Source organism: Delphinus delphis, chromosome 10, assembly GCF_949987515.2.
Source record: "Delphinus delphis chromosome 10, mDelDel1.2, whole genome shotgun sequence".
Lineage (NCBI taxonomy): Eukaryota > Metazoa > Chordata > Mammalia > Artiodactyla > Delphinidae > Delphinus > Delphinus delphis.
Window position 1 is genome coordinate 4,209,708 of NC_082692.2, and position 26,453 is coordinate 4,236,160.

Consider the following 26,453-nt stretch of genomic DNA (forward strand, 5'->3'; position numbering starts at 1 on the left):
TCCGGTAATAATAATAAAAAAAGGACATCCTCTGGCTATTTCTAGAGGGCCGTGTTTGACCACTGGGCTGTTTAGGTTGGCGAGATGTGCTTGACATCGTTACAGAGGCTCTCGCTGCCTTGATATCAGCCTCGGGACTCTTCATTCTCTGAGGTAGAACATTCTCTAAATCTTGGCACTAAAGAAACTGGGCTGTGTTTCTGAGCCCAAGGGAACAGGGCTCCTGAAATAGCACATTATGTAAATGCTGTGTTTTGCCACCACACAAGAAATTGTTCTAGATAAAGTTTATTAAACGTGGCAAGAAGAAGAGATTTTCATTCTCTGAGTGGTGGAGCTGGGACCCTGCCAACACCATTTACGGTGTCTGGGGAAAGCCGGGGGGGTGGGTCACAGACAGGAGCTGCTTCATCTCTTTTCCAAAGAGCAAAGAAAACTAAATATAGCCAAGTGGAAACGATAGCACCTTTGAAGGTATGGGAGGTTTAAGTTATTCAGATCTTCCCAGCTGATTCTAGCCTACACATTCCCTTTCATCATCAATGTGGAAAATACGCTTCCCGTTCTACTTGGAAAACTTTCTTTGCGACGGACTCTCCTAGGATTGTACCCTGACCTGCTTGGTCGAGGTCTAGAATCCTGTGGCTTTTTGCCATATATTGCAATTGATTTTAGGTTGCAATATGCAATTTATCGCATGCCGTTAGTGCCACCTACATGCAGGGGAAAGCAAGAAACAGTCTTCAACTCCCTTCAGGTTATTGAGGACAAGCCTTGGGGTGGGCTGAGTGCGTGGGAGCTGTGTTGATACTGAGTCAGGCTTCGGTATCCCTAGATCGATGGCTGAGATGGCTAATGTGTCATGCCGTTCTAGCCGGCTACCTCCCGTAAGCTCATGCTTTTATTGGATCATGGAGAGAAGGGGAAGGAGATTGCGAGATGCGACTCTAGTGCGGTGGGAAAAGGATGGCATATCGTTCCTTGCCCAGGGGAGTGAGGGGCAGCTGGACCCCAGGCAACAGGGCACAAGTAAGGGGCGGGCCTACTTAGGGCCCGAGAATGCACGGAGCTGGCTCACCACACCTGCCTGAATAGGATGTGGCCTCTGGCACCTGCTTTGCCTCTAATTACTATGTGTGGCCTTGAACACGTCAACTCACCTTTCTGGTCTCATTTTCCCAAAGTGTAAACACGTTGGAAGTTAGCATTTATGAGGAGCCTACTTGCGGGAAGCCTTCCGCATATATTATCTCATTTAGTTTCCTCCACAGCCCCCTTCTCTCACGCCACCCATCCAACCTGTCAACCAATCCCGAGGGCTCTACCTTCAGAAAACACCCGGATCTGGTAGCTGTCACCACCTCCCTCACCTTCACCACCATCTCTCACGGGACTATTGCAACAGCATCCTAACTAGTCTCTAAGCTTCAATTCCACACTGCCTATAGTCTGTTCTCAGCACAGCAGCCGAGTGATCTTTCAGAACCCAAGTTAGACCAGGGCACACTTCTGCTCAACACCGTCTTACGGCTCTGCAGCTCACTCGGAATCACAGCCAAACTCTTTACAAGGGCCTCCAGGTCTTTACCTGGTCTATACCCACTAGCCTCCCCTGGATGCCTTTGCTCCTGACCCTGGTCTCCTTGCTGCTCACTGAACACATCACATGAGCTCTGGCCTCAGGGCCTTTGCACTTACTATTTTTTTTCATGGCTGGAAAGCTCACTCCTTCCCTTCTGTCAGATTTCTGTTAAATGTCACCCTATCAGAGGGGCTTTCCTTGACCACACCCCCCACCCCCGGCACTCCGTCTTCCTTGTCTTGCTTTGTGTTTTCCTATTCTACGCAGAACCATATATATTCACTTGTTTGATTGTTTATTGTGGAGTCCCCATCTTCCCCCCAGGAGACCATCAAGAAGCAACTCATTGCTGTATCACCAGCACAAAATAATACCTGGACTTGTAAGCATTAAATAAAGGTGTGTGTGTGTAGCGGGGGTGAACCAACAACCCAGTGATGTGGGTAGTATTGTTCCCACGTGCAGATGAGCTCAGATTACTTAAGTAACTTGCCTAGGGACACACAGCTAGTAGGTGACACAGTCACAGCTAAAATCCAGATTTGTCTAATTCCAAGGTTCAGGTCCTCTAAATCCACTGAGTCTGTCTGTCCTAAGCAGCTGTGATGACTGTTTTTTCTCCTGAGTCCTTTAAACTGACTACGTGTTTCTGTAAGAATTACCTTTCTTCCAAGTGCTAGACCTTCCAGGTTCCAAAACCAATTCCGTGGTGATTTCTGAATTGGTGGCTAGTCTGCTGAATCGAGGGGGATTTGCTTCCTTCAAGATGGAGTAGGTTTCTTGAAAGTAGGATTTTTTAGGGCTAGTTTCTCATTTTTCTGGGAATATCCTTCTGAAGCCTCCCAAAGGTACTTCCTGAGACTCGGGACAGACACCGAATCCAGGAAGCTTGAAAACAAGTGGGACGTGTGGTTTGGCCACCCCAGGCGGGATCATAGTCTTGCCTGCCTCTGTGTTTAAAAAATTATTATTCATATACTTTTTTTCCATTTCTTTTCCTGACTCACCTGTCAGGTCAATGGATCTGGTGCCCTGCCACGTTGACCCTTTCAACATGTTCTGTTTTCTAACTCCGTGTGCTCTGCCTGGAGACCAGGTTCTTCTGGTTGGCTCATTTGGCCAATTGAGTGACCAGCTGTTGTGCACACTAAACACTGGTACCCAAGGGAATGAGACAGGTCGAAATTGCAGTCCCCAGCGCAAGCTGCGGCTTTCTCAATCCCAGTCCTACTTAAACTAGTCTGGAGTTTTCATAGCGAAGAAGACGCTTTGGAAGGCCATGTATGCAAGGGAGGTGAGGGATCGAGGTGCGGGAGAGGCCCCCGGGAGATGGCCGGGAGAGCAGAGCCTCCAGAGCTTCCTGGACAACACATCCAGAGGCTCGAGTTTCCTCTCCCAAGGATGGGCTCTCCCGACCCTGTACATCAGACAGCCCACCCTGCGGAGCTTAGATCTCCCTACCCCCTAAATGGTAAAGCCAAACACACCATTCCTGCTGGGCGGCCCCCCAAAGCTGTCCCTAAGTTGGGAGAGAGGTACCGCCAGCGGGCCTGCTTTCTGAGACACAAGCTTCACCAACTCTCCTGTTCACACCAGTCCCCCTGGGATCTTGTTAGAATGCATGGGTCTGGGGTGGGGCCTGAGAGTCTGCATTTCTGACCAGCGCCCAGTAGGTGCTGATGCTTCAGATCCTTGGCCCACCCTGTAAGTAGCAAGAGGTTCAGTGACATTTAATGTTCACGACTCATGGGGCTCTAAGCTTTGAAAATTTCAGTGCTCACTTCTGTGCACAAGTCACGGAGATGAAAGTGGGGGCCTTTCTAGGAAGAGTGGGTCCCGCCCTGTGGTTCATATGCTCCTGAGCTCTGGGCCAGGGCTTTAACTTCGACAGGAAGCTATTAGGGAACATCAGCAGAGAGCCAGACAAGGAAGCAGGTGACACATCCAGGAGAGAACAGCCCCCCTCGTTAACTTACAGGATAAGGGCTCCAGTGTCACATCAAATGTCTTGTTCTTGAATTCTGCCTTGGCGACCCCGGTGTAGAAGGTGATATTGCCTGAGAGATAGGCTGTGACGGTGTAGTGGGCGGGGCCATTGTTACGGAAGGTGATGGTGACCTTGAAGTCTCTTCCCAGCACGACGTTCTCCACTTCAAAATTCATGTGGACATCAGACCTCGATTTGACGACGCCCTCTGTGTTGAGGGGCTTTTTAGCCCCATACATCAGGGCAGTTTCTAGGGCCAACCTCTCTTCTTCTTGACCTAGGAAAGGTGCAGAGATAAGGCCAACGTAAGCCACCCGAGAGAAAGTCACCTTAATGAACAGTGTGCTGTGGGCACTACTTGCAGGGCTTGCCGGGCTGCCTCTGTGAGCCACAGGCTTCCCTCTGGGGCAGGTGTCATCATCATCCCATGTTATACATTCTGCAAAATCAAGTTCCCAGAGAGTTAGGACTTGCCCGGCTGCCGGGTTCGGCCTATCTGAACAGGGGTTACTACAGAGCATACTCCAAGGGTTGTTTTTCCAGGGTCACTGTTTCAGGGCTCAGCAGATAGAACTGACAAAACCTAACTCTTCTCAAACTGCGGGATTACTTGGCTTCCCTCCCAATGTCCTAGCCACGTAGCCGGAAGAGTTGCATCTTGCCTTGCACCTTCTACAATGTGAGTTTTCTCCCATTCATGGGTCTGCCCGGCAAGACCTGTCTTCCTCATGTCTCTTTCCACTCGGACCTGTCCCACTTGGCTTGGGAAAGCTAGTCATGCAGATGGCTAGCAAAAGAAGAATCACTTTGAAATAAAAATGCTGGTTTTTATATTTCCATTAACTTTTAAGATGTTGCCTCTCACTTAACTAATAGCAAACTGCAACGAAAATGAAGAGGTTAGTTAATAGTGCTAACAAGCATCACTGAGAGCTAACTATGTGATGGGTGTCATGGGAAGCGCAAATTGTGCTCTGTCTCATCTAGTCCTCAGAAGGACTCTGCAAGGCAGGGACCATTACTACCATCGGTTTCCTTGCGTGTAAAATAAGGACGCATACGTGGCAGGGTTGGGAAGTGGTTTACAGGTAGGACATGCGTAAGAATTGGCAGCTACTGGGACTTTGCAAAGACAGAGAAAATGCCAGCACGTGTTGCAAACAAATGAATGTGTATTTCCGCGTGTGCACTAACAATTTCTCTGATTGTCAAGACTGCGAGAATGTGCCAGAAACAACTGGTCCAGGACAAGCATTGGCTAGAGCACATGTTTTACAGCCGACAAGAGGGAGATAATACTAAAGGGAAGGAGTGGCTGTGATAGGGAAAGCACAGTGAAATATTTTAGCGGAGAGCATCTGGCAAATAGGTCCCCAAGGAAGAGAGCATTAATGATCATGGCTTTGGACGGGCACCAAACATGCATTTAGGCGAAATGTGGGAGGTGAACGCCAGCAGTGGGAACGTGGTCATGGTCAGAGAGGTGCCTCGTGGGGAGAGGATGAGCTGGCCGAGTGGAGGAGGGGCGGTGGAAGCTTCTGGGCTCTAGGAGGGACTTCACAGCGGGTCGTAGGTGGAGGAACCTCTAGCTTCCTTCTGGGGACCAGCCTGTCCCTCTGAGCAGGAGCTGTCAGTGAGGCAGGCGAGGGTTTCCAGGAAGCACAGGCCCAGGTAAGAGGCAGAATTGCCAGCTCGCCGGAATCCCCGCTCTCTGCAGTTGTGGTCTGAGCTCTGATGTCTCACATAACGCAGGGCCATGAATTTGGGGCCGAGAGAATGATCTAAAGCCAGATCGCATTTTCTGAGGCTCCTCTGTGGCTCCAGGACCAAGGTCAAAACCACCCTTCCATTAACTGGGTGTCATGAGAGTCCCCTTTATGTCTGATGAAGCCTCTTCTCATTGCTCAGGTCTTAGCTCAAATGTCACCTTCTCAGAGTGTCCCCCCCACTTCCGTTACTCTGGTCCTCTCGTCTCTCACTAACACTTTACCTGGTTTTCTTTCCTTTTCCCAGTACTCGTCGCTGTGGGACATTACTTCCCCCAGGAGAAAGTAAGCTCTGTGTCCCCAGGACCTGGGACCCAGCCTGGCACAGAGGCTCTGGAGGGCTGGGGTTTGGAGAAGCACTTTGCCTTCACGTAGGGACACAACTTTCATCTTTATAATAGATATGAAATAGTCCGGTTTAGGACATCTGCTGTTCGGTTAAGCTCACCTGTGCAAGTGCCACCTGAGCTACCATTCCTTCGATCACCTCATGCTAGTTGTGCCCCTGTGATGTCCAGGCACCGTGCCAGGCTCAGATGAGAAGCGCAGCCCTTCCCACCCGGGTCTAAGGGCACTAGTGCAGAGGGATCACCGCACGCGTATCCGTCACAGATGCTGGGTCAAGCGTTTGTGTGTGGTGCAGGGAACACGGGGCAGAGATTTGACACCACCCGGGGGCAGGGGAGGCTTCTCAGAGGGTTTTTCCCTCCAGAGCGAGAGCAAAGGCATGGAGGCAGGTGGGAGCCTGGCTTGGTGGAGGAACTGTCACAGCTCACCTAGCTGCTGATTTTCACGCCTGTGGGTATGGCGAGGAAGAGCTGTGAGGGGCCCAAAAGGCAACTAGCAGAGGCTTGGCGAGCTCTGGCTGGAATACCCTGCAGGCAACGGAAGCGAGTGAGGGCTTTTAAGCAATGCGGCAACAGGTTGAGATTGATGTCATTAAATATGTCACTTAAACAGAGGGAAAGAGGGTGAGGAGGGGAAGGTGGCATTGGGAAGCTATAGCAGTTATCCAGGAGAAAAATCATCAGAGTCCAAGCCAATAGTAGGAGCATGGTAGTAATAATAGAGTTACCAGCAAGAGTGGAAACTAACTTTTGTTGGCCATTTACTACATATCAGGGGCTATGTTAAGGGGCTTCCACACCCAGCACCATTTGATTCTCAGGGAGGGGCCGTGGAGATGGAGGGGAGGAGATAACTTGGAACTATTCCGAAGGGGACTTTTAGAGGATTTGCTGCTTGACTTATTCTCAACGTGCTAAGTTTGGGTGGGTCATGGTTTTCTTTCCTGGGGCAGGGAGCACGGGAGAAATAGATCTGGGGTAGGGAGGGAGTGATAGAAGGTGGCATTTGGGAAGGTTCAGTTTTGGGTTCCTATGGGACATTTAGGTGAATGTGGGGCTTAAAAGTGAAGTCTAGGCTGGAGACAGACTTGGGAGAATCAGTATGTGTGTGCATGTTAACACCAGCTACTGGGTAGGAACAAAGCCTAGAAGGAAGAAACATTCTGAGGGGGGCAAAGAAAGGGGAGCTCTGAGTTGCAGAAGAAGATGGAAAAATGAGTCAGGTAGGTTGGGATGGAACCAGGAGAAAGCTGTATCATAGGAACAAAGAGAAGAGAGAACGTCAAAGCAACCTAAGTGTCCAATCAACAGATGAATGGAAAAGGAAGGTGTGGTATGTACACACAATGGAATATTATGCAGCCATGAAAAAGAATGAACATGTTGCCATTTGCAGCACCATGGATGGATTTGGAGGACATTACGCTAAGGCAAATATGTCAGACAGAGAAAGACAAATACTGTCTGATATCAGTCATATGTGGAATCTAAAAAACTAGTGAATAGAACAAAAAAGAAGTAGACTCACAGATACAGAGCAAACTAGTGCCTACCATTGGGAAGGTGTGGGAGGGACAATAGGAGGGTAGAGGATTAAGAGGTACAAACTATTAGGGATAAAATAAACTACGAGGATATATTGTACAACATGGGGAATATAGCCAATATTTTATAGCAACTATCAATGGAGTATAACCTTGAAAAATTATGAATCACTATATTGTACACCTGTAACTTATATAATATTGTACAGCAGCTATACTTGAATAAAAAATAAATTAAAAAAAATTAAAAAACAATTTTAATTAAAAAAAGAGAGAGAATTTCAAGAATTGTGAGTGAGCAAATAGCATCAAAAAATGCAGGAGGTTTTAGGCAAGCTGAAATCTGCAAAATGTTTATTCTACATGGCGATCAGATGTCTTGGCAACCTTGAGGAGAAGGGCTTCAAGGGTGAGCAGGTGGCAGACCTCAGGGCACAGTGGATGAGACATAAAAGGAAAAGGAAAAGGATGTTGGGTGCGGGCAGCCGCGCAGGCAAAGAGAAGAAAGGATGGACCATGTTTGCAGGGGACTTTATTGTTGAAAAAGAGTTTTGTAAATTTTCTTAACACAGGTGACATGGTCATGGGAAGGAGCTAATAGAGAAGGAGAGATGAAAATACAAGTGACAGGAGGTATAACTGTTGGAACGAAGAGGAAACGGGACCCAGACACCATCACAGAAGAAGACTTCGCCGCAGGAGAAGTTCTAAGAATTCTAGCTTTCCAAATTTTATAGTTTCTTCATCTTATATTTTAAAGAAGGGTATAAACTTGACATTAAGCTTTAGCTCATCGAAGTGAAAAATGATCTTTCCACAGTCTAGTTAATTAAAATAGTAAGTACCTAAAGCTGGTAATATTTTTTTCTCTGTTTTCACTGCCACCACAGGTTAGTGGCCACACTCAGCGTTTGTAGAGAAATTATATAAGAGATTCAATAATGAGGACCAGGGTGGCAAATGCACAGGCCCAGATGCTGGCAGTCTCTCCTAGACGCCCCTGGGGTACATGGGTAACCACTCACCCTTTCCCACCGCATACACAGGAGCGGCGTCAGCTCCCTTCTTAAACGCCACTCACTCCATCATTCCCAATGCTAGAATATGAAATCCACATGCCATCCTTGATTAAGAAGCCAACGATCCACCTGGAATCAGACGCCAGCCCAGGAGCAGGATGGGATGCCTCTGAAACTATCTATGCGGACTTCAGGGGCTCTTCTGCTTGGACAAGCCCCCCCCCCCCCCCCACTTTCCACTCCTCTGAGCCTTGCCTTCTTGCCAGACCTTGCAGGTCTGGACCTCAGCTGTCTTCCCCGTTCAGAGCTGGCACATTTTACTTGTTTTAATCTGGGATTCTCCCTTGGCCAAGCTCCTGACTCCTCTTTCATGGACTGACGTCTGACCCTGATTTGGTCTTCACCACCACCTCCGTGGCTGACCACGCAGGACATCTTGCTGAGCAGTTTAAACAAGATAGCTGGTCACTTGGACGGCTTCCTAGAGGACGGCTCAGCTCTTGTTCTAGACACTGTCTGCTCAGGACTCCTCCACACTGGGAGAGTTTATCCACAATTCCTGTCCTGCTGCCTTTTCCTGGAGAACTCGTTCCCTGGGGAAAGGGTCATCCCCATGTTTCCCTGTTTGTCCTTCAGACTCAGGGAGCCCGCAGCTAAGGTCCTCCAGGATCCCTGAGCATCTGTCCAACCACCCCTGTCCTAGGCATCCAACACACAGCTTCCCGCCCGTCTCTCTAGCTATTATAGATGGGAAAGCAGGGCTGTGTGTGTCTCCATCCCGACAGTGTTTGGAGTCTGGAGGGTGGTTAACAGCAAGTAGTTGAAAGGATGAATGAATAAATACGTGGATGTTACAGCCGGTTCCTTTCATTCCTATATGGAATCCTTTTTCCTTTCCAAATCTTTTTGCCTGTCACTCTATCACAAGAGGGCATGGGTCATTTGTTTTGTTTTATTGTGCTTTTTTTAAAAAAATAAATTTAGTTATTTATTTATTTTATTTTTGTCTACGTTGGGTCCTCGCTGCGGTGCACAGGTTTCTCATTGTGGTGGCTTCTCCCATTGCGAAGCACGGGCTCTAGGCATGTGGGCTTCAGTAGTTGTGGCACACAGGCTCTAGAGCACAGGCTCAGTAGCTGTGGCGCACGGGCCCAGTTGCTCCACGGCATGTGGGATCCTCCCGGACCAGGGCTCGAACCCGTGTCCCCTGCATTGGCAGGCGGATTCTTAACCACTGCACCACCAGGGAAGCCCTCGCTTATGTTTTTAAAAACTCTCTTTTTAGAAAAAAGCCCAAAAGAAAAAAGAATCTTTTGTATCGAGGTTGTGCAGTGGATGAAAACCAACAGAAGAGAAGAGCTATCTATTTCAGGAATACAGCAAAAATTCACGGGTTCAGATGGCACAAATCCTGAATTTCTCAATGCAGCAAACTTTCTCTTTATAGTGCAAATTGCTTTCGTAAATAAGAGCAGGGAGACAGAGGATCTAAAATATTTAAAACAAATTCTGCACTCAGCATTTCAGGAACACTGATGAATATTTAGGTATATGCAAATGACCCTTCATTTTTATCCATTTACTAAAATGGCCTTTGCCATTCCTAAGAAGCTCTGTTGGTGAATCACTTGTAACATATATTCCACGTCCCCGTGAAGACACCCAAGGTCCTCCACCTCCTGTCCGCCACTGACCTTGGGGAGACTTGACTCCAGCCTCTGGGCACTTAATGAGCTTAAGGCTTTAGTAATGTCTGCAGGACCCTAAACACACCGGCTGATTCACACCCCATGGCCTTGTCATATTCTCTTCTCCTGGAAACCCTGGTCCAGCTTCCTTAACTGTGGTCTGGGACTTCTCTTATCGGGCTTTGTTTTCCTGAATCTCCTGGTTGGACTGACTGCCCCCTTCTTTGTTTTCAAAGCCCTCAGCAGAATGAACCTATCACTTGCCCAGAAACTGGGTTCTACTCACCGTGGGGCTCCCAGCACCAAACACAACTCCAGGCATAGAGCAGGCACTCAGTACGATGGAGACGGGACTGAACTCAACAGCTCCATTTCAAACATTCCACACACGAAGAGTTAACAAAAACCACCTTAACATTATTTTATGATTGAAACGGGCCTCCGTTCTAATTGGCCTGAATTAGTGAGACTGCAGTGTCCTATTAATGTTGTATCATCTACCTCAGGGGATTTCCACTATATGTCAAGGGAGCAATGCATGTGAAAATAGTTTTCAAGGTACTAAATAAATGTGAACAGGTATTTAAATTTCATTATTGAACTAAAAGTACATTAGTTATGTAATGTTTTCTAATAGGATTATTTGCAATTAAGATGCTTTCATATTTTTATGAACAAGAACACATTCTATATTCTGTTAAAATAGACGTGACTTTAAAGCATTTATTTCAAAAGCCATGTGAAGCAGAATTCTGCTCAAAGCAAACAAACAAGTAAAACTACAATGACACGAGAAATTGTAGGTGTGATGTGTATTCACTCCAGTTCTCTCCTAACTTCCAAATGCTGCAAATGGCCATGCCTTCTCCGGAACACGTCTTCATGGTGACAGTGACTGTAACTACGAAAGTGCCAAGCAGACCTGGGCAGAGCAATCTTCATTCGATTGCAGTAACTTACCTTCTTGGAATTTGTAGGTGTCGGTAATGTCCTTTATGCCATCTCCTCCAACTTGCTTGGTCACGATTAATTTCCCAATGTGGGTGGTATCAAGGGTTTCAACCACATGAGTGCCATCTTTCTTAGCTGTAATGTAAACAAGATCACTGTTGACCTAAAAACAGGAGAGGAGACCATTAGCCAGCATCCAATGTTCCTGTCACCAAAATCTCTAACTCTCAATAGTGTAGCCATGTAGGGTCCCTGGAGACAGCATTATTCATTGTGCTAAGTCATTTACGTGCCAACCATTTCTTTCTTTCCTTTCTCCTGCTGGCAAATCCTACCTCCTAAGGCAAAGCAGAAAGTACCCTGTTACTCTCCTCAGACTTCTTTAAGCTGACAGTGATGGCGTGACCTACTTCCAGGAAGAAGAGAAAGTCTGCTGGGTGGCTCCTGGGAGATTTTTCTCCAGGTAGATGCATAGGTCCAAATCCATCAAGATGTATACATTAAATGTATGCATTTTAAATATCAATTTTACCCCATTAAAGCTTAAAATAATTAAAGCAAGTAAATGGAGAGAAGAAAGGCTGTGATAGGCAGAGGGACTGGCCGCTTCAAAGGTTCTGAGGAAGGTATTTGAGAGACGCACTGGATTAGCTGCAGGGAACAGGGGCTCTGATCTTGGGTGTGTACTTTTAGAAAGTTACCTTGTCCTCTCTGAACCTCCGTTCCTGCTTCTATAAAATGAAAATAATTACACTTGTTCTGCCAGTTTCATAGGAACACCTTGGGACTGAGCGAGATAGAATCTATGTGAGCATGATTCTTACAGAGGTTCGTAAACATCAAAATTGAGTAAAAATGTAATGATCATTGCTAGGTAATGGGAAAACTTGATGATAGATCCCTAGCTCTTAAAGATGAGGTTTAAGAGAGCAACTTTGCTTTCTCACAAAATGTTCTGAATTTACGTGAAGTCTGATCTCTGTTAAGGAGAAAGGAAGTAGTCAATATTTATTGACCCATAATGTTTCAGGGACATTTTTAAATGATTTAATTTAAACCCCACAGCGACAATCCTGTGAGGTAGGTACTATTATCCCTCTTTTATAGGCAAGGCACCAAGAGTCAGAGAGTCAGCAGAGTGTTTGTGGTCACATGGCTGGGAGGTGGTGAAGAAGTACAAATGTGGGCAGGGGCATGCCCGTTGCACATGCCCTGACCTTCGCCCTGGGTGGTCATAGCACATGCCCTGGCCCTCACCCTGGGTGGTCATAGCACATGCCCTGGCCCTCACGGGGGGGGGCGGCCATAGCACATGCCCTGGCCCTCACCCAGGGTGGCCCTTGCGTGTGCCAGGGAGCTCCGCAGCTCACTACCTCTCCCGAGTCACCCCACAGGGCCATGGCACCACGTGGTAGGGAGGCGCTTCCAGGCCCGGGGCCTGGGTGGTTCGATGCTGCCTCAGGTTTCTGAGGGGTGATGGTGTTGGCCCTGTTCCTCAGCAGAGTATCCAGGGCTCGGTGGCGAAAGGCACGTGCTGTGAAAGGCTGAAATGCGAAACCAGGAATCAGGACAAGAGAGGACAGAGCAGACACCTCAAGGATGTTTCTCATTTTGGAGAAAAAAGTTCAAGGAAACTTTAAATGAGCTTCCTGAGAATTTCAGCCGTCCCTCTGGCGGAGACCATGCAGGCATGGACTGCTCCCTCCTCACTTGCGAACTATAGCCACAATGATGATAAATGTCCTCTTAATAAACAACTCTTAAAGCAGCTTTCAGTTTTCCAGGGAGACAAGGCTAAATATGAAAGTGGATGAATCCTCGTCTCCCCTTGAGCATAGCTTAGGAAACTTATGTAGGCTAAAATCTCAGGCCAGCCCACTACACTGTCCCTTGTGAGGAAAGGAAAGGAGAAACACACACATAAAATGGCTTTTGCATATGTATGTTGGGCGTGAGGGTTTAGGGAAAGGATCCTTTCCAAGTGACATCCGCAAGCTTTCTTTTCGGTTGCAGCCACTAGTGTGGCGGTTCTCCGTCCTGACTGCACATTAGAATCACCGAGGAGCTTAGAAAGTGCATGCCAGACGAGCTGGATCTCTACGGTAGAACAGTCATAAGGGGAAGAAATACTGGACCTAGGCTCCGTGACTTTGGGCAAGTTACTGAATATCTCTGAGCCTGGGTTTGATTATACCTCCCTTGCAAGGCTGGCAAGTAGATAAGCAACACCTGTGAAAGTCCTGTGTTAATTTCTTTTGAGTGGAAAGGAGTCTTCGGGACCCTCTGGTCTTACCCATACGTTTGAAAGGGCTCTGGTCACGCAGAACCTGGGCAACCCAACGTGAGATACGGCTATTCTCAGCCCCACCACCCCTTGCTTCTTGGCGAGACACAGCCACTTCCAAAGTGGGGTGGACAGTAGGAGGAGAGCTTTCCTACCAGGAGGAACAGGATGTGTAAAGACTCTGATACGAGAGCGTGTTTGGATGTTTCAGGGCCCCTGGGGCTCAGCAAAGGTGGGCTGGGTCCTCAGGCTAGAGAGGGGCCTCTCTGCAAACTTCTGCTTGTTGCCCAAGGAATGTGAACGTGTGTCCACTGCCGGCAGAAGCTACACTTCTCACCTCTCAGGATGGAAGCTCTGGTTTTCAGGACCCAGGACAGTGTCTGCTCTCTTCATCTGTTCCCAAGGGGAAGTAACTGCCCTGCAGGCTGTGCTGAGAAGGGGGTGCTCCTTCCAGGGCTTCTGAAGGAACGCAGTGGGTGCCCACCTGGTCCTGGAGCCCTCCTGGCACAACTGCCAGACGTCGAGCCCTTGCTTGCCACTCCTTCACCCTGCGGACGCTGGCTACGCGGCCACACTCCCGTGTGCGCCCCCTGCTGCTGCGTACGTGGGCCTCATCTCCCACCAGGACTGCCGGCACTTGAGGGTGCCACGTGACCCCTGTCTCTCTGGGATACTGCTCTCAGCAGTGTACCACGCACACGCTTTCGCTTGCTCTATTCATTCATGTATTTACTGGTGGCTGCCGTGTACCAGACCCTGCTTTCAGCGATGAGAAGCCAACAGAGCCCACCTGCGTGGAACTTACATTCTAGCAGGGAGAGAAATAATAACACTGAGTCAGAGTAGAAGGACAGAAACAACAGGGTAGGTGGTGACGTTTCAGGTGCGAGGTGGTGTGAGTGAAGGTCTCTTCGAGGAGGTGAGCTGAACAGAGATCTGGACGCAGGGAGGGAACAGGACATGCGAAGTGGGGGAGGAGCTGTCATAGCCAAAGGAACAGTATGTGTAAAGACTCTGACAAAATAGCAAGGTCAGTGTGGCTGGAAGGAAATGAGCAAAGGGATGGGGGTGGAGGGGAAGCCAGGGTCCATATCGCACAGAACCTTGTAATGATTTATGCCTCAGTGTATCGTAAAAGTGATGGGAATCCGTTAGAAGGTTTGGGGCAGGGGAGTGACACGTTTCTATTTACATTATGAAGGATACTTCTGGCTGGTTTGTGGAGAAGAAACAGGAAAGGGGCAAGCGAGGAGGAAGCAGATGATTTAGGGGCAGACGTCCCAGATCTCAGTGCTGTTCAGAGCTCAGAGGGTAATGATAGAGATCACTGGCGTGGTTGGATCTGTGATCTTATTGGAAGGTATTATATCTCCGTTAAGATGCCTGAGGAAGGTGAAGAAGAGAAGCCAAGATGATTTCAAGTTTTCATAGGTTATTTGAACAAATGGGTGAACTATTTTAGATCGGACTAGGGGATGCCAAAAAACGGGCTGCATCTCATAAGTGGCAGCAAAATAAACAAGCTTGAATTGAGAACGAAGAATCTGCAGAGAAGCAGTTGCACAGTTAGCACACAGGGAACTGCTGGCCCGGAGCAAGGGAAGGTGTGGCCTCTGGAGCAATGGGGTGGTGACTGCGGCCCCGAGGAGCCTGTCACTGCTGCCGTGAAAATTAGCTCCGGGCCAGGGAGGGAAAATGGGTGCGTGCATGTGCGTTTGTGTGTGAGTTTGAGTGGGATGGCGTGAGGGGGTCAACAGACACAACTAGAAGAAGCTAAGACAGAAGAGAAGCAGCAGCTCCTGAATGCTTAGTGATCGTGGGAATTGCGTGGGAATTGGGAAAGTAGCCCCGACACTGAGAACCGTTCTGCTCTCTTTAGGAGCCGCAGGTCCCCAGGAGTCAGGGAGGACGGGCCGAACAGCCTCCAGAACCAAGAAACTCACCGCAGGGCTGAGGGCATGAGAAGGGAGGCGGGTAGAGAAGTAAGCTTCGGTCCCTGGAAGAAATCTAGAAATGGGAAGCGTAGATTTCCAAAACGGAGGAGAAGAGGAGAAGGGCAGAGGTAGGATGCTTTTCGTGCATACCTCTCTTATTTGGGGTCGTGCTTTCACTACAAAAGCCCTGAGAAAACCAAAGGAAGTCAATGAACATGATGCTTGATCTGGCCCGGAAATGAGTAAGGAGTGACCAAGAAAGTCAGTCTGCCGAGAGGCAAGAAAAGGCACGTTCCAGCTGACGTGGCTGGGGTCAGGGAGAGGCAAGCTTAGGCAGCAGGGAGGCGAGAAAGGGAGGGAAGATGCTGTCTAGAACCTGAGTCACATAGACTCTCATTAAAGTGAAATCCGACGCGCCCCATGGACTCCTACTTTAGAACCCTTGAGAAAAGGGTCCTCACGCACTTTTCAGCAGTTGGAGCATCTCTTATAAATGGCTCAGCCCTGAAGCTCAGCGCATGCCAAAGCAGCAATCCTACACGCTGTCAGACCAGTCTGCAGTGGGTGAGAGAGGAGTAATTATAATCCGAGAGTCCCGCCGACATTCACAACACCGCGATCTATATTTAATAACAGCTCTTGGGCAATTCGCTCTTGGAGGGAGGCTGTTCCTCTCCCCTTCACAGCAACAAAGCTTAATGAAAATACAAAAACAAGGCTTGGCGAGTTTTAGAGTGATTTCCCATTAAGAAGTGCTCATAGCATCAGAAATGATCAGACGGCAGCTGGGGAGGACTGGATAAATCTTTAAATCTCAAAATGAAGTTGAGAGGGTGAAATTCCAAATACGGTCTGCCTGTTCTCCCAAGGCTTCTAGAAACTGTGATGGTGGGAACAGTAGAAGAGACACTGTTCCTCTCGTGTAATTCACATTTCCGCTTTTGCTTATTTCCGAAACATTTCCCAGGCCCGCCCCCTCCTGCCCCCTCCTTCCCCGCCTGTCGCCGTTTGTCTGGTTTGGGCGTGGAGTAACATCCCAGCCTTCCCGTGTTCCCCGCACCCCCGAGGCCTTCCCTTCAAGGCCGTGCCGCACAGGTTCCCGTCCCTTCCCCGTGGGAAGCCTGTCGTTTACAGGACGAGGTGCCCGTTTCTCAGGACAGAAGGTCCCTTGTCTAGTTCCCTCAGCTGTCGTCATTTGACGCCTCCCAACACATCACTTTTCATGAGCCTGTATAGTTTTTCATTGTCTGCACGTACCATTCGGGGGCTCAAGTTTTCTCCTCTGTGTAAAGTTCTTTCCTTCCTCTGGCTTCTTTCTTACCCTCTTCGCCTGAATAATCACTAATCATCCCTCCAGACATGCTTCAGGCTCTGCTCCCTCCAGGTAGCATCTCTGGCCCTCCTTCCATGGGCTCCTGTAATACTCCACTCATCGTACCGCGGCTATCACGTAGCTGTCCTTGTATCTGTCCCCAGATCACACTCCCTAGACAGGGGCTTGTGGCCTTTGCTGTCCTGCCTCAGTTCCTAGCTCATATGTCTCAATTAACTTCAACGCGAGTCATCTATCACCCACATTGCTGTCTGACATTTAGTTCCACAGCATTCCTTGCGTTATTGTTATTTAAACGTTGCTGTGTTTACCTACCACCATCTCCATCAAGAATCCAGTTACTTAAGGACATAGGCTTCTGAATTCCCACAGTGTCTGGCACGTAGTGGGAATAGACATGTACTCATTCTAGAATAGTAGCAGAAAGGGGTGTTTACTGGCATGAGCTCAGGTGCCTCCCTGGCTTTAAATCTTAGCACTACTCTTTGTTGGTTAGATGATTGCGGGAAGGTTATTTAACCACTCTTTGCCTCATGTTTCTCTTCTGTAAAATGGGAAGAATTATAACATCCATTTTAAAGGGTTGCTAAGAGCATCCGATGGTAGGCAAAGTGATTACGTAGCAGTAGGCGTTATTTCATTGCGTTCATTCGTGAAATTATACTCTAGGTCAGTCCTGCCTCTCAGCCTCTCATAAACCTCTGTTCCTCACCCCTACCTTCAGCAGCCTCCTGGCCTTCTCCTTCACCTGATGTCTCTTACATTTAATTTGACTTTCTGAGCTCTCTTTGGAGCACCCTTGAACTGCCCTCTCTGCTTCCGACCTCCATCCAGTTCTTGCAGAATTTCAGACCCTTTCCCAAACCGTCCCTATCCACCCTTTAGTGTGCAGCGTTCTAGACCCTCTTCTCCCCTCTGTATTCTAGCAGCTGTACTCTCTGTCTCCACTGTTGGAGGATGGCCTGGAATGGCAGGAAATGGACTGGAGTTCCCAGACTAAGACCGTAGTTGGGGTGTGTTCAGGTGTTGTTCCGTGTGCACTGTTGGGCTAGTCTCAGGGTGAAGAAGTACACTCTGCCGTTTCAATTCACGGACCGTCTCCACCAATTTTTTGTTGAGTGATTCATTTAGTCACTTAATTTCTTGGGAGCAGTTGATACCTACTTCAGGGGTCCAGAGAACTAAGCTAAGGTTAGTAAAGCAATTGCTTTCCGGCAGAAAAATCTCAAAACATCAAGGAGAGAAAAATGTTTAAGTAAGAACTGCATTTAGCATGCAGTGCCTGGGGGTTGGAATGATGTCTAGTTCACTTTGTAAACATGAAGCACACACTATGTACCTGGGAAATTTAGAAGTAACAGCCCAGTACCTTATTTTTTGATGTGTTAAGAGGTTGGGAAGGAAAGCAGCTCTTTTCCCCAGCTTCCCACTTACCTCTGCAAAAACGAAGGGTGCGTCAAACTGGAAGCAAACATTGCCGTGCTTAATGGCTTGAACAGAGGCCGGGCCGCACCGATACATCCCTGTATCACACAGAGGAGGGGCAGCATGAGTTTGCCATCTTCAGTTCTGTCCAGATACAGAGCTGATCTGGATCATAGCCCTGAGGTGACTCCGTAGAGACAAATGTTCCTCTACTTCATCACCGAGGTAGCCCCAGTGCTTTCCATGGCCGGAGCGGGCCATGGACTCACGTGTGTAATCGAGAGGGAATCGTTGGAAATGACTCTGCAAACCAAAATTTGAAGCCACGAAAAGAATATAGGGCAACACTATTTCTGCATCTACTCTTCCAACTACAAACAGACTCAAGTGTGTTGGTGCCCAGCCGCTGGCTTACACAGGGCTTATCCTTTCATAACTCGTATCTGGAATGTTGGAAACAGTGATCCATCCTCAGTGTTTGTGTTGCTGTTTTCACTTTTGTTTTTTGTGTTTGGACGTTATGGACACATGTCAAGTTTAACTGGAGAATCTGGACATTAGCCACACACATGGACCAGGTGCACTCAGGAAGTCAGTAGGCCCACGCTGACTGTCACAAAGTCCTTTGAATTTTAACCAGCTATCTCTTGTTAATAAGCGATTAGCTGCCGTTAGTCACCCAGCTATCTCGTCATGATATATAATCCGGAACACCAGAAAGTGTTGAAATTTTTCTCTTAAAATCCAGTATTGTACTGGCGTTCCCTTATGAGTATGTAATGAACGTTTTTGTGTATATATATACGCACACATCGATATCTTATATCAACACCTGGGGAGAGAAAAGTCGTGTCCTAGACCACTGATTTTTATCATCATGCTAAAGAGAAATGGGGCCTCACGATGTGTGTGATTTTATAAAAATTCGGTGGGAGAGGGGGGTCATAGCTGCCACTACTTAGCACACATGTTAGAAGATACGTACCTACATACTCAAGTTTTGAAAGAAATCACACAACCTAAAAAGAAATCAGCGTCTGGAGAAACAACAAGTTAAAGGATGATCTGTAATTATTTGTTGAGTTCTTTATTTTCACCACTGCCATCTATCTTATCACTGTTTATCAGGCAGGGCTGAAGTCTGTTTTATAGCCTAGCAAAAGTGCTTACCCAGATACATTTTCTCTTGTCTTCAAAACTGCTTATCAAAGCAAGAATCGATGAGGTTATATATGTTAAGTTTTATGCTCTTTTCCCCCCTAGAAGTTACAAAATAATCAGAGTGAAGACGACCAGTGAAATGCAGTTAAACCTGGCTGGCAGGTAGTCAACCCTGTACATGCGCCCAGGAAGCACACTTCTGATGCTGTTCCCACTGGGAGGGAGTGTTTCCCACACATCAAATGCAATCATAAAAGCAAAATAAAGATGGGCAGTACATCCATTTCCCTGAGGGAGGATGCGGTTTTTACCGTCGCTGTTTTCCTGCGGGGTGCTGTCCACGACTTGCCAACCTCCAAATCCAATGGGAAGATCAGGCCTCGTCATCCAGGCTTCGTTCCAGCAGTGGTAGTTCCTTAAAAAACACCACCCCAGCGAGATTAAACTTCCCATCACATTCAATGCTTCAGGAAATCAAAAAGTGACCAAAAATCCTGTGACTATGCTACCTATAAATTATCAGAATGGCTTAAGCTAGCTGGAAGCTTCCCAGAGATATACTGGGGCTCTAGACTTAAGTTTTCTGTGCACGTCCTTTCCCACTGGCACCCCTGGGACGGCACTCATATGGCTGGACATTGCTCTCTCCCCCACTAATATCAGCTTCAAGGCCACCCAGAGATATTCTAATCAATGCCTTAAACAATTTTGATCTTAACCCTTGTCTACTGCCTAATGAAACAGAATTTACTATGGGCTCAAGGGATATGGCAGGGAAGAAAAGGTAATGAAAACTGAGATACATATTATCTTTGAATTCCTTTTATATTTATATGTATATTAGATTTATAAAAAGCATATCCCTTTGTAACGATTAAACAACAATGCTTTTGTTTACGGGCTTAGACTATTGCCATAGAAACTGTAATGTTAACTCCTGACTGTAGCTGTCTGTAATTTGTGGCAAATTTCCATCTGGTGTCCAACAAGAAGGAAAGGTTGTCAGGGTAAGTGTCTCTTTACACTTTATCAAAGGTGGGTGACCCATGAGCTGAAGGCCAGGCAAAACTTTTCAGACTTAGCAAGTGACCCTTGAAACAAGAGCATGGGATAAAAATATCATAGGGCTTCCCTGGTGGCGCAGTAGTTGAGAGTCTGCCTGCCGATGCAGGGGATACGGGTTCGTGTCCCGGTCCGGGAAGATCCCACATGCCGCGGAGCGGCTGGGCCCGTGAGCCATGGCCGCTGAGCCTGCGCGTCCGGAGCCTGTGCCCCGCAACGGGAGAGGTCACAGCAGCAAGAGGCCCGCGTACCGCAAAAAAAAAAAAAAAAAATCATCACGAATTGTATTATTACGTCCTTGGAAAGACCTGAAATTATGTGACGTTACAGAATGGGAGCACATTAACCTGTCGGCATTACAGAAAATATTCATATAGTAATAACAATCTAATGGTGGCATGAGGTAGTTACAGCAGTCTTTATAGCACTGGTGAATTTCAGATCCAGCTACCATCCACCCATACCTCAGTGTCCTTCACTGTCAGTAATTCGTGCATGTGCCCATCTCTCTCTGAGTTCAGCTCATCTTCGATTGGCTCAGTTCAGAGGTATTCACTTATCTATGGGCCCATCATGCACCAGGCACCATGCTGGACACCCAGTCATGATCAAGTCATAGGTTCTTGCCCATAAAGAGCCCCACGACTGAGGAGGAATGATGAACACAGAAACCAATTGTTAAAACATTTCATAGGTTTGCTGTGAGGCTTAAACAAGCTAATACGTGTACAGCACTTAGAACAGGGTCTGGCATATGACAAGAGCTCAAACATGGTAACTCTCTGACGTTTAAAAATAATTGATTGAAGTGATGCATGCTACAGGGGAAATTCATTTGGGGTACAATCGGGTCTCAGTCGGGAAGCCCTGGGGCAGGAGGGAAGGCACCACAGCAGAAGTGGTAGTTGAGCTGAGTCCCCCAAAATAAAAGGGAGTTCAGCAGATTAACAAAAGAACTAAGAACAAAGCAGTGGAGACAAGAAATAGCCAACATGGTGTGTTTGGTGACCTGTATGCTGTTGTGGCGGGTGAGTAGCATGTCTGCATACTTGTGTGCATGGGAGAAGAGGATTGGCAGGTGAAAATGGGCAGTACGTCACAAGACGGTCAGGTACGCATAGTGCAACTGTAGGCCAGGCACTGTTCTAAAGTCTTCATGTACGTGAATACATATGATGTTCCCAGCACTCTACGAGAAAGGTATTGTTATTATTATCCCCCACTTACAAGGGAGGAAACGGAAGCACAGAGAGGTTAAGAATCTTGCCTGAGGTTGCACAGTGTGTTAGTGATAGAGCTCCAGGATCCATGCTTTTAAACACTGAGCTATGTTGTTGGTGAGGATGAGATTGTGAGATCCTTTTATCCCAAGTTAAATATTTTGGTTTTATCCTTGGGCCAGTTAAATTTGCAGATCTGTATTTGTGGAAGCTGGGCGAGGACCAGAGACTGAGCTGAGCTTCCCCTCGTCACCGTGGAGAAGGAGAGGAGCTGTCAGAAGGGAACTGTGAGTGTTGAGGAAGCTTTTGAGTTTCCAGGGAGTGTGATGGTTCCATTCACCAAGACCGAATGAAGGAAGAAGAGAAGGTTTGTGTTGGGGGCCGGTGTTGGGTGGGTGACATGTTCATTTGGGACATGATGAACTCGAGTGCCCGTGAGAAACTCAAAGGATGAAACCCAAGAGGCATTTTTATGTACCCACGTGACACTCGGAATTTGACGTAGGAAGCCACTGGCGTCTTTATTGCTGATGGAGGAGAGTGGTGAGGCAAACGCCAGCTGCAGAGGGAACTGGAGGGGAGAAATGCGGAGTGGATTTCTCCCCCAAGGGTGACCTAGGTTGTGAATGCAAGAACAGATGATAGGGCAGTGGCTAGAAAATAATGCAATGTGGGAAGATTGTTTTGATTATTTTTACGTTAGGAGAGATTGTCATGTCTATGGAGGAAGAACCAGTAGAGTGGGAGTGAGATAAAGATAGAATAAAGGGAGAGATGGAATAAAAAAAGGCTCAAATACCAAGGATGCAGGAGGATGAGGTGGAGAGCAGCGCCATGGACAAGTGTGGGGAGCGAGGCATTGTCTGCAGGGGACGGGGGTGCAGATGTAGGTCAGGGTCAAGGTGTGAGGTGTCGGGGCACAAGCATGAGGCTGGCTCCCACCTGAGAGCCTCTATCTTTGTTCTGAAGCTGGAAGGAAGGTCACGGTGATCAGGTAATAAGCAATGCTAGCCCCCCTTAAGAACGGTAAACGTTGCACCATCAGGCAGAGAGATCCAGAAAGAACAGCAGTGAGACACTTGCAATCCCACATGGCCACAGTCACGCTTCCTACACAGCCTGCGATGTTTAGCAACCCTGGCTTCCACCAGCACTAGGGTAAGAGGCCCCAGAACCTCCTTATTTAAATTCAAGTATCCTGGGCCAGGTGAGCCTTGAACAAGATAAATAAGCTTTGCATTTCAGATCTCAGGTAAAGACATTGCTTTGAGGATTTTATTTCCTTTCAAATGACCAGGAGATGGGGAGAGGTTTCTTCTCTCTGTACTCACGGTCTCTTCCACTTTCACCTAAGACTGAGACCTTATTTGTGTGTTTGGGGTGGAAGAGTTTAATAAGAGGGTCAGGAACTTGTAGCAGTGGGTGAAGTGAACAGAACTTATGCTCTGGAGGGGTTGGGCCTTAGTCAACGGGTGGAAGGCCAGTAGCTGGGCTCCCAGATTGCCACGAGCAGAGGAAGACGTTGCAACTTCTGAAGAAATGGGGCTTTTTCCATCATGCCATTCTCTCTGCTCAGGAATGGCCAGGGGAAATGTGTCCTGGGCCACATTTCCACACGAGGGTCCCCTTTTGGCTGGATGTTCCGTATTTCTGGGTATACACGCCTGCCTTTTGCACCTCAAGTTCCCCTATGAAAGGGGTTAACATTTACAGACATTGCTGAATTCCGTTTACCTACTATCCAGGCTGGGAAAATATATATGCTTCCTGGAAAGTTTTTTTTTTTTTTTTAATTTTAAAGCTTTTTAACCTAGATCTGTATCTAGATAAATGTATCTTGCTGTTTCATCATATGCACTTGCAAAGTGTGTGGATTCATTTTGTGACCTCCGCCTGCCTGTTCACCATCGCATTCCCAGAACTAGAACTGGCCCATAGGAGGTGCTCACAAAGTATTGGTTGCTTGAAAGTTAAGGATATCTCCCAGCAAGGCAGGCAGGCATAATTAAATCTTTGTGTGTTTGTTTCTAAGATTCACGGTTTTGTATTTTCTCAGAGCCTTCATTTGAAGCCCGACTTCCCACCATACCATCAAAATACGCAGTGTCCTTTTAAAGTTAAAAAGATTATCAACCTTCAATGTGATCTAGTATCCTTGTTGCCTCTTTCTAAAGAAGCAGGGTAGAAATTAAAATAAAGCCCCCATCTCGTCGAAAGTTATTTAATCAAATTGAAAATAACTTCTTTGGGGAGATGATGGAGGTAACAAGTGAGCATCACATCTTTACTATGTTACTTCCTGTATGTTTCCTGCAGCGGCAGCTAGTGATTTCTAGAACTCCTTTCAAGGATGTAGGAATTTGGTAGTATCGGAGCAAAAGACGCAGAGAATCTTCACCAAAAGCAGAGCCTCACTAGCAAAGCAGCACCATGCGCTGCTGGAGGACCCTGGAAGGGACGTGGCAGCATTGGTTTAGTTTATCCTTTGATTTGGTAAACTCCTTTCCTTAGAATTACATACATGCAGAGATAAGAATGTGAAATGTTCATCCTTGCATAATTTTTAAGAAGGAAAATCAGAAACTGTCCAGTATGTGATTAACTATTTTAAATCACAAAATAAAATACTATTCGGCCATAAAAATCCGATCTGTATGTATTAGGTAGGGAAAATAACCATGGCATATCAATTTTTAAAAATCACGCTGCAGAACACCAGGTACAGTGTTCATCGTGTATGTATATATGTGTGGAAGGCAGAACGTGAAACGATCCTCACACTTGTATAAATCCCTCCCTTTGAATGTGGGTGAAGTCTATGAATAGGATGGGATGTCGCTCCTGTGATTACATTTTTACATGGCAAAGAGGATTTTGCAGACGTAATTAAGGTAAGTAAGCTGTTGATTTTGAGTTAATTATAAAGGAGATTATCATGTGGGCCTGACCTAATCACGTGAGCCTTTAAATCTGGGAGGTCTGGGACATAGCAAGCTAGAGATTTGAAGCAGCAAAGACATTCTCCTGCTGGCCTCGAAGAAGATGGAAGCTTCCATGAGTTCTACAGCTGCAAGGAACTGAACTTTTCCAAGAAGCTGAATGAGCTTGGAAGAGAGCCCTGAGCATCAGAGGGGACCACAGTCCAGGCTAACACTTTGATTGCCATCATTTGAGACCCTAAGCAGAGGACCCAGTTAACCTGGGCCCAAACCCTTCGCCTACAGAGACTGTTGGATAATAACTTTGTGTTGTTTTAAGCTGTCAAGGTTTTGGAAATTTGTTATGCAGCAATAAAAAAATGAATACAATATGCAAAGGGACCCATTAAAGAATCTTTAGCAAAATGTTGTAAATGTTCTGAGTAGCTGGAAAGTGGATGACTCTTATTTTTATACTTTTTTCTGCAATGTTTGAACTTTTTATAATAAATATATACTAGTCCCCCTCACCCCCCAAAAAAAACAACCATTAGCAGGACTCTTTTTTATTAAAGAAGGAAGAGCACAGTTCTAACAACTGGCTAAGGTCACATCCAGGGTGACAAGTGCCCATGGGAGGGTGCAGAGTGGACAGAAAACACACCTCAGACCAGGATGGGCTTCGGGGCTCTGTGTGCTGTAAGTTCAAAGAAAATAGAGTGGATAATTTAAGCAAGGAGTCCTTTACTGCCTTTAACTTGGCTAACTGCTTAAACATTCCACAGGGTCATCTCATCTGCAATCTGTGCAGAAAGGTTTTCTTCCCTAAAAGGGAAGAAAGGGACGTGGGACTGTAATTTTGTTTCTGCAGCGTTATTAGGGCTCAAGGGAGAGCACAAATAAGCCTGAGAGAAAGCGGGGGCAGAGGTGTCTTGGACCAACTTCAAGTGTAAACCAAGTCTTTGAATTCTTTTATTTTACAAATGGCAGGGGGTAGAAGAAAGACCCTGGTCTGTCTTGCAAATTATTTGTGTTTGTCGCAGATGGGCACAGCCCTACCTCTCTGGCCCTGTTGTTATACTCCTGACACAGGCAATGATACTGGTGACAAAAACGACAGCACGCCCTGGACTTGTTAAACTCTGGTCACTCCAGTAACGAAGGGGGGTGGGGTGGGAAAGAAGTAGAGCCAAGTTGGTGGACTCTGACGCTTGCCTAGTAGGACATTCCAAAGTGGAAATAAAAGCTTGGACCAAGAAAAACCTTGCCAGTTGGGAAAGGTAATGAAGCAAGACAACAGAAAGGAATTATTCAGAGGAAGGGAAGTATGCTGGAGGAATCTTTTATGGAGCTGGGGGCTGGGAGAACCACGCTAGTGCAGAATGCAGCTGTTCATTGTTGGAGTGCTGAAACCAGGAAGGGGCATTTGGAGTTCCTCTGGGGTCTTCTCCACTGAAGGCAAAAGTCCAATCAGGCGGAGACCAAGCCAGTGCCCCCTGTAGGAACCAGTCACCCATCAAGAAAAAAGAGAAAGTAATGAAGGTGTTTGTTTTTGCTTATAATATGCAGGGAAGGGATCCTATGATGTTCATTAAGAAGTCACAGTTTAGGGCTTCCCTGGTGGTGCAGTGGTTAAGAATCTGCCTGCCAATGCAGGGGACACAGGTTCGAGCCCTTGTCCAGGAAGATCCCACATGCTGCGGCGCAACTAAGCCCGTGCACAACAACTACTGAGCCTGCGCTCTAGAACCCGCAAGTCACAACTACTGACCCTGCGTGCCACAACTACTGAAGCCCGTGTGCCTAGAGCCCGTGCTCCGCAACAAGAGAAGCCACCGCAATGAGAAGCCCGCGCGCCGCAACGAAGAGCAGCCCCCGCTCGCCTTAACTAGAGAAACCCCGCGCACAGCAACCAAGAGCCAACGCAGCCAAAAATAAATAAATAAAATAAATAAATTTATTAAAAAAAAAAAGAAGTCACAGTTTAAGCACAGTCTGATGTAGCACGAAAGACCCAGTTAAGGGGCTGAAGATAGCACGTGTGAGAGACCAAAATGGAACCTTCAAAATGTTCAGGAGTAGATGACACCCATCCACATGAGCCACGTTTGACACCACTACTTAGCGGAAGGCCTTCTGTAATTCTGCTGAGTTTCCCTTGCTGGATTTACTTTGAAAATAGCACCCTGAACCCCTTTACCTCTCCCTCTTGCATAGCAAATTATCAATTGA

At 47.2% G+C, this 26,453-nt stretch overlaps 1 protein-coding gene across 2 annotated transcripts in view; it reads right to left on the reverse strand.

Annotated features, from left to right (window-relative positions):
• The window catches only part of F13A1 (coagulation factor XIII A chain), a 135,824-nt gene that overhangs the window by 23,111 nt on the left and 86,260 nt on the right, over positions 1–26,453 (reverse strand). For both annotated transcript variants that reach the window (XM_060021597.1, XM_060021596.1), the window contains 4 exons: positions 19,333–19,436; positions 17,870–17,958; positions 10,894–11,047; positions 3,559–3,846 (listed from right to left, as the gene is read on the reverse strand). In XM_060021597.1, the coding sequence (XP_059877580.1) occupies positions 3,559–3,846; positions 10,894–11,047; positions 17,870–17,958; positions 19,333–19,436 (635 nt within the window). The remainder of the gene's footprint in view (positions 1–3,558; positions 3,847–10,893; positions 11,048–17,869; positions 17,959–19,332; positions 19,437–26,453) is intronic.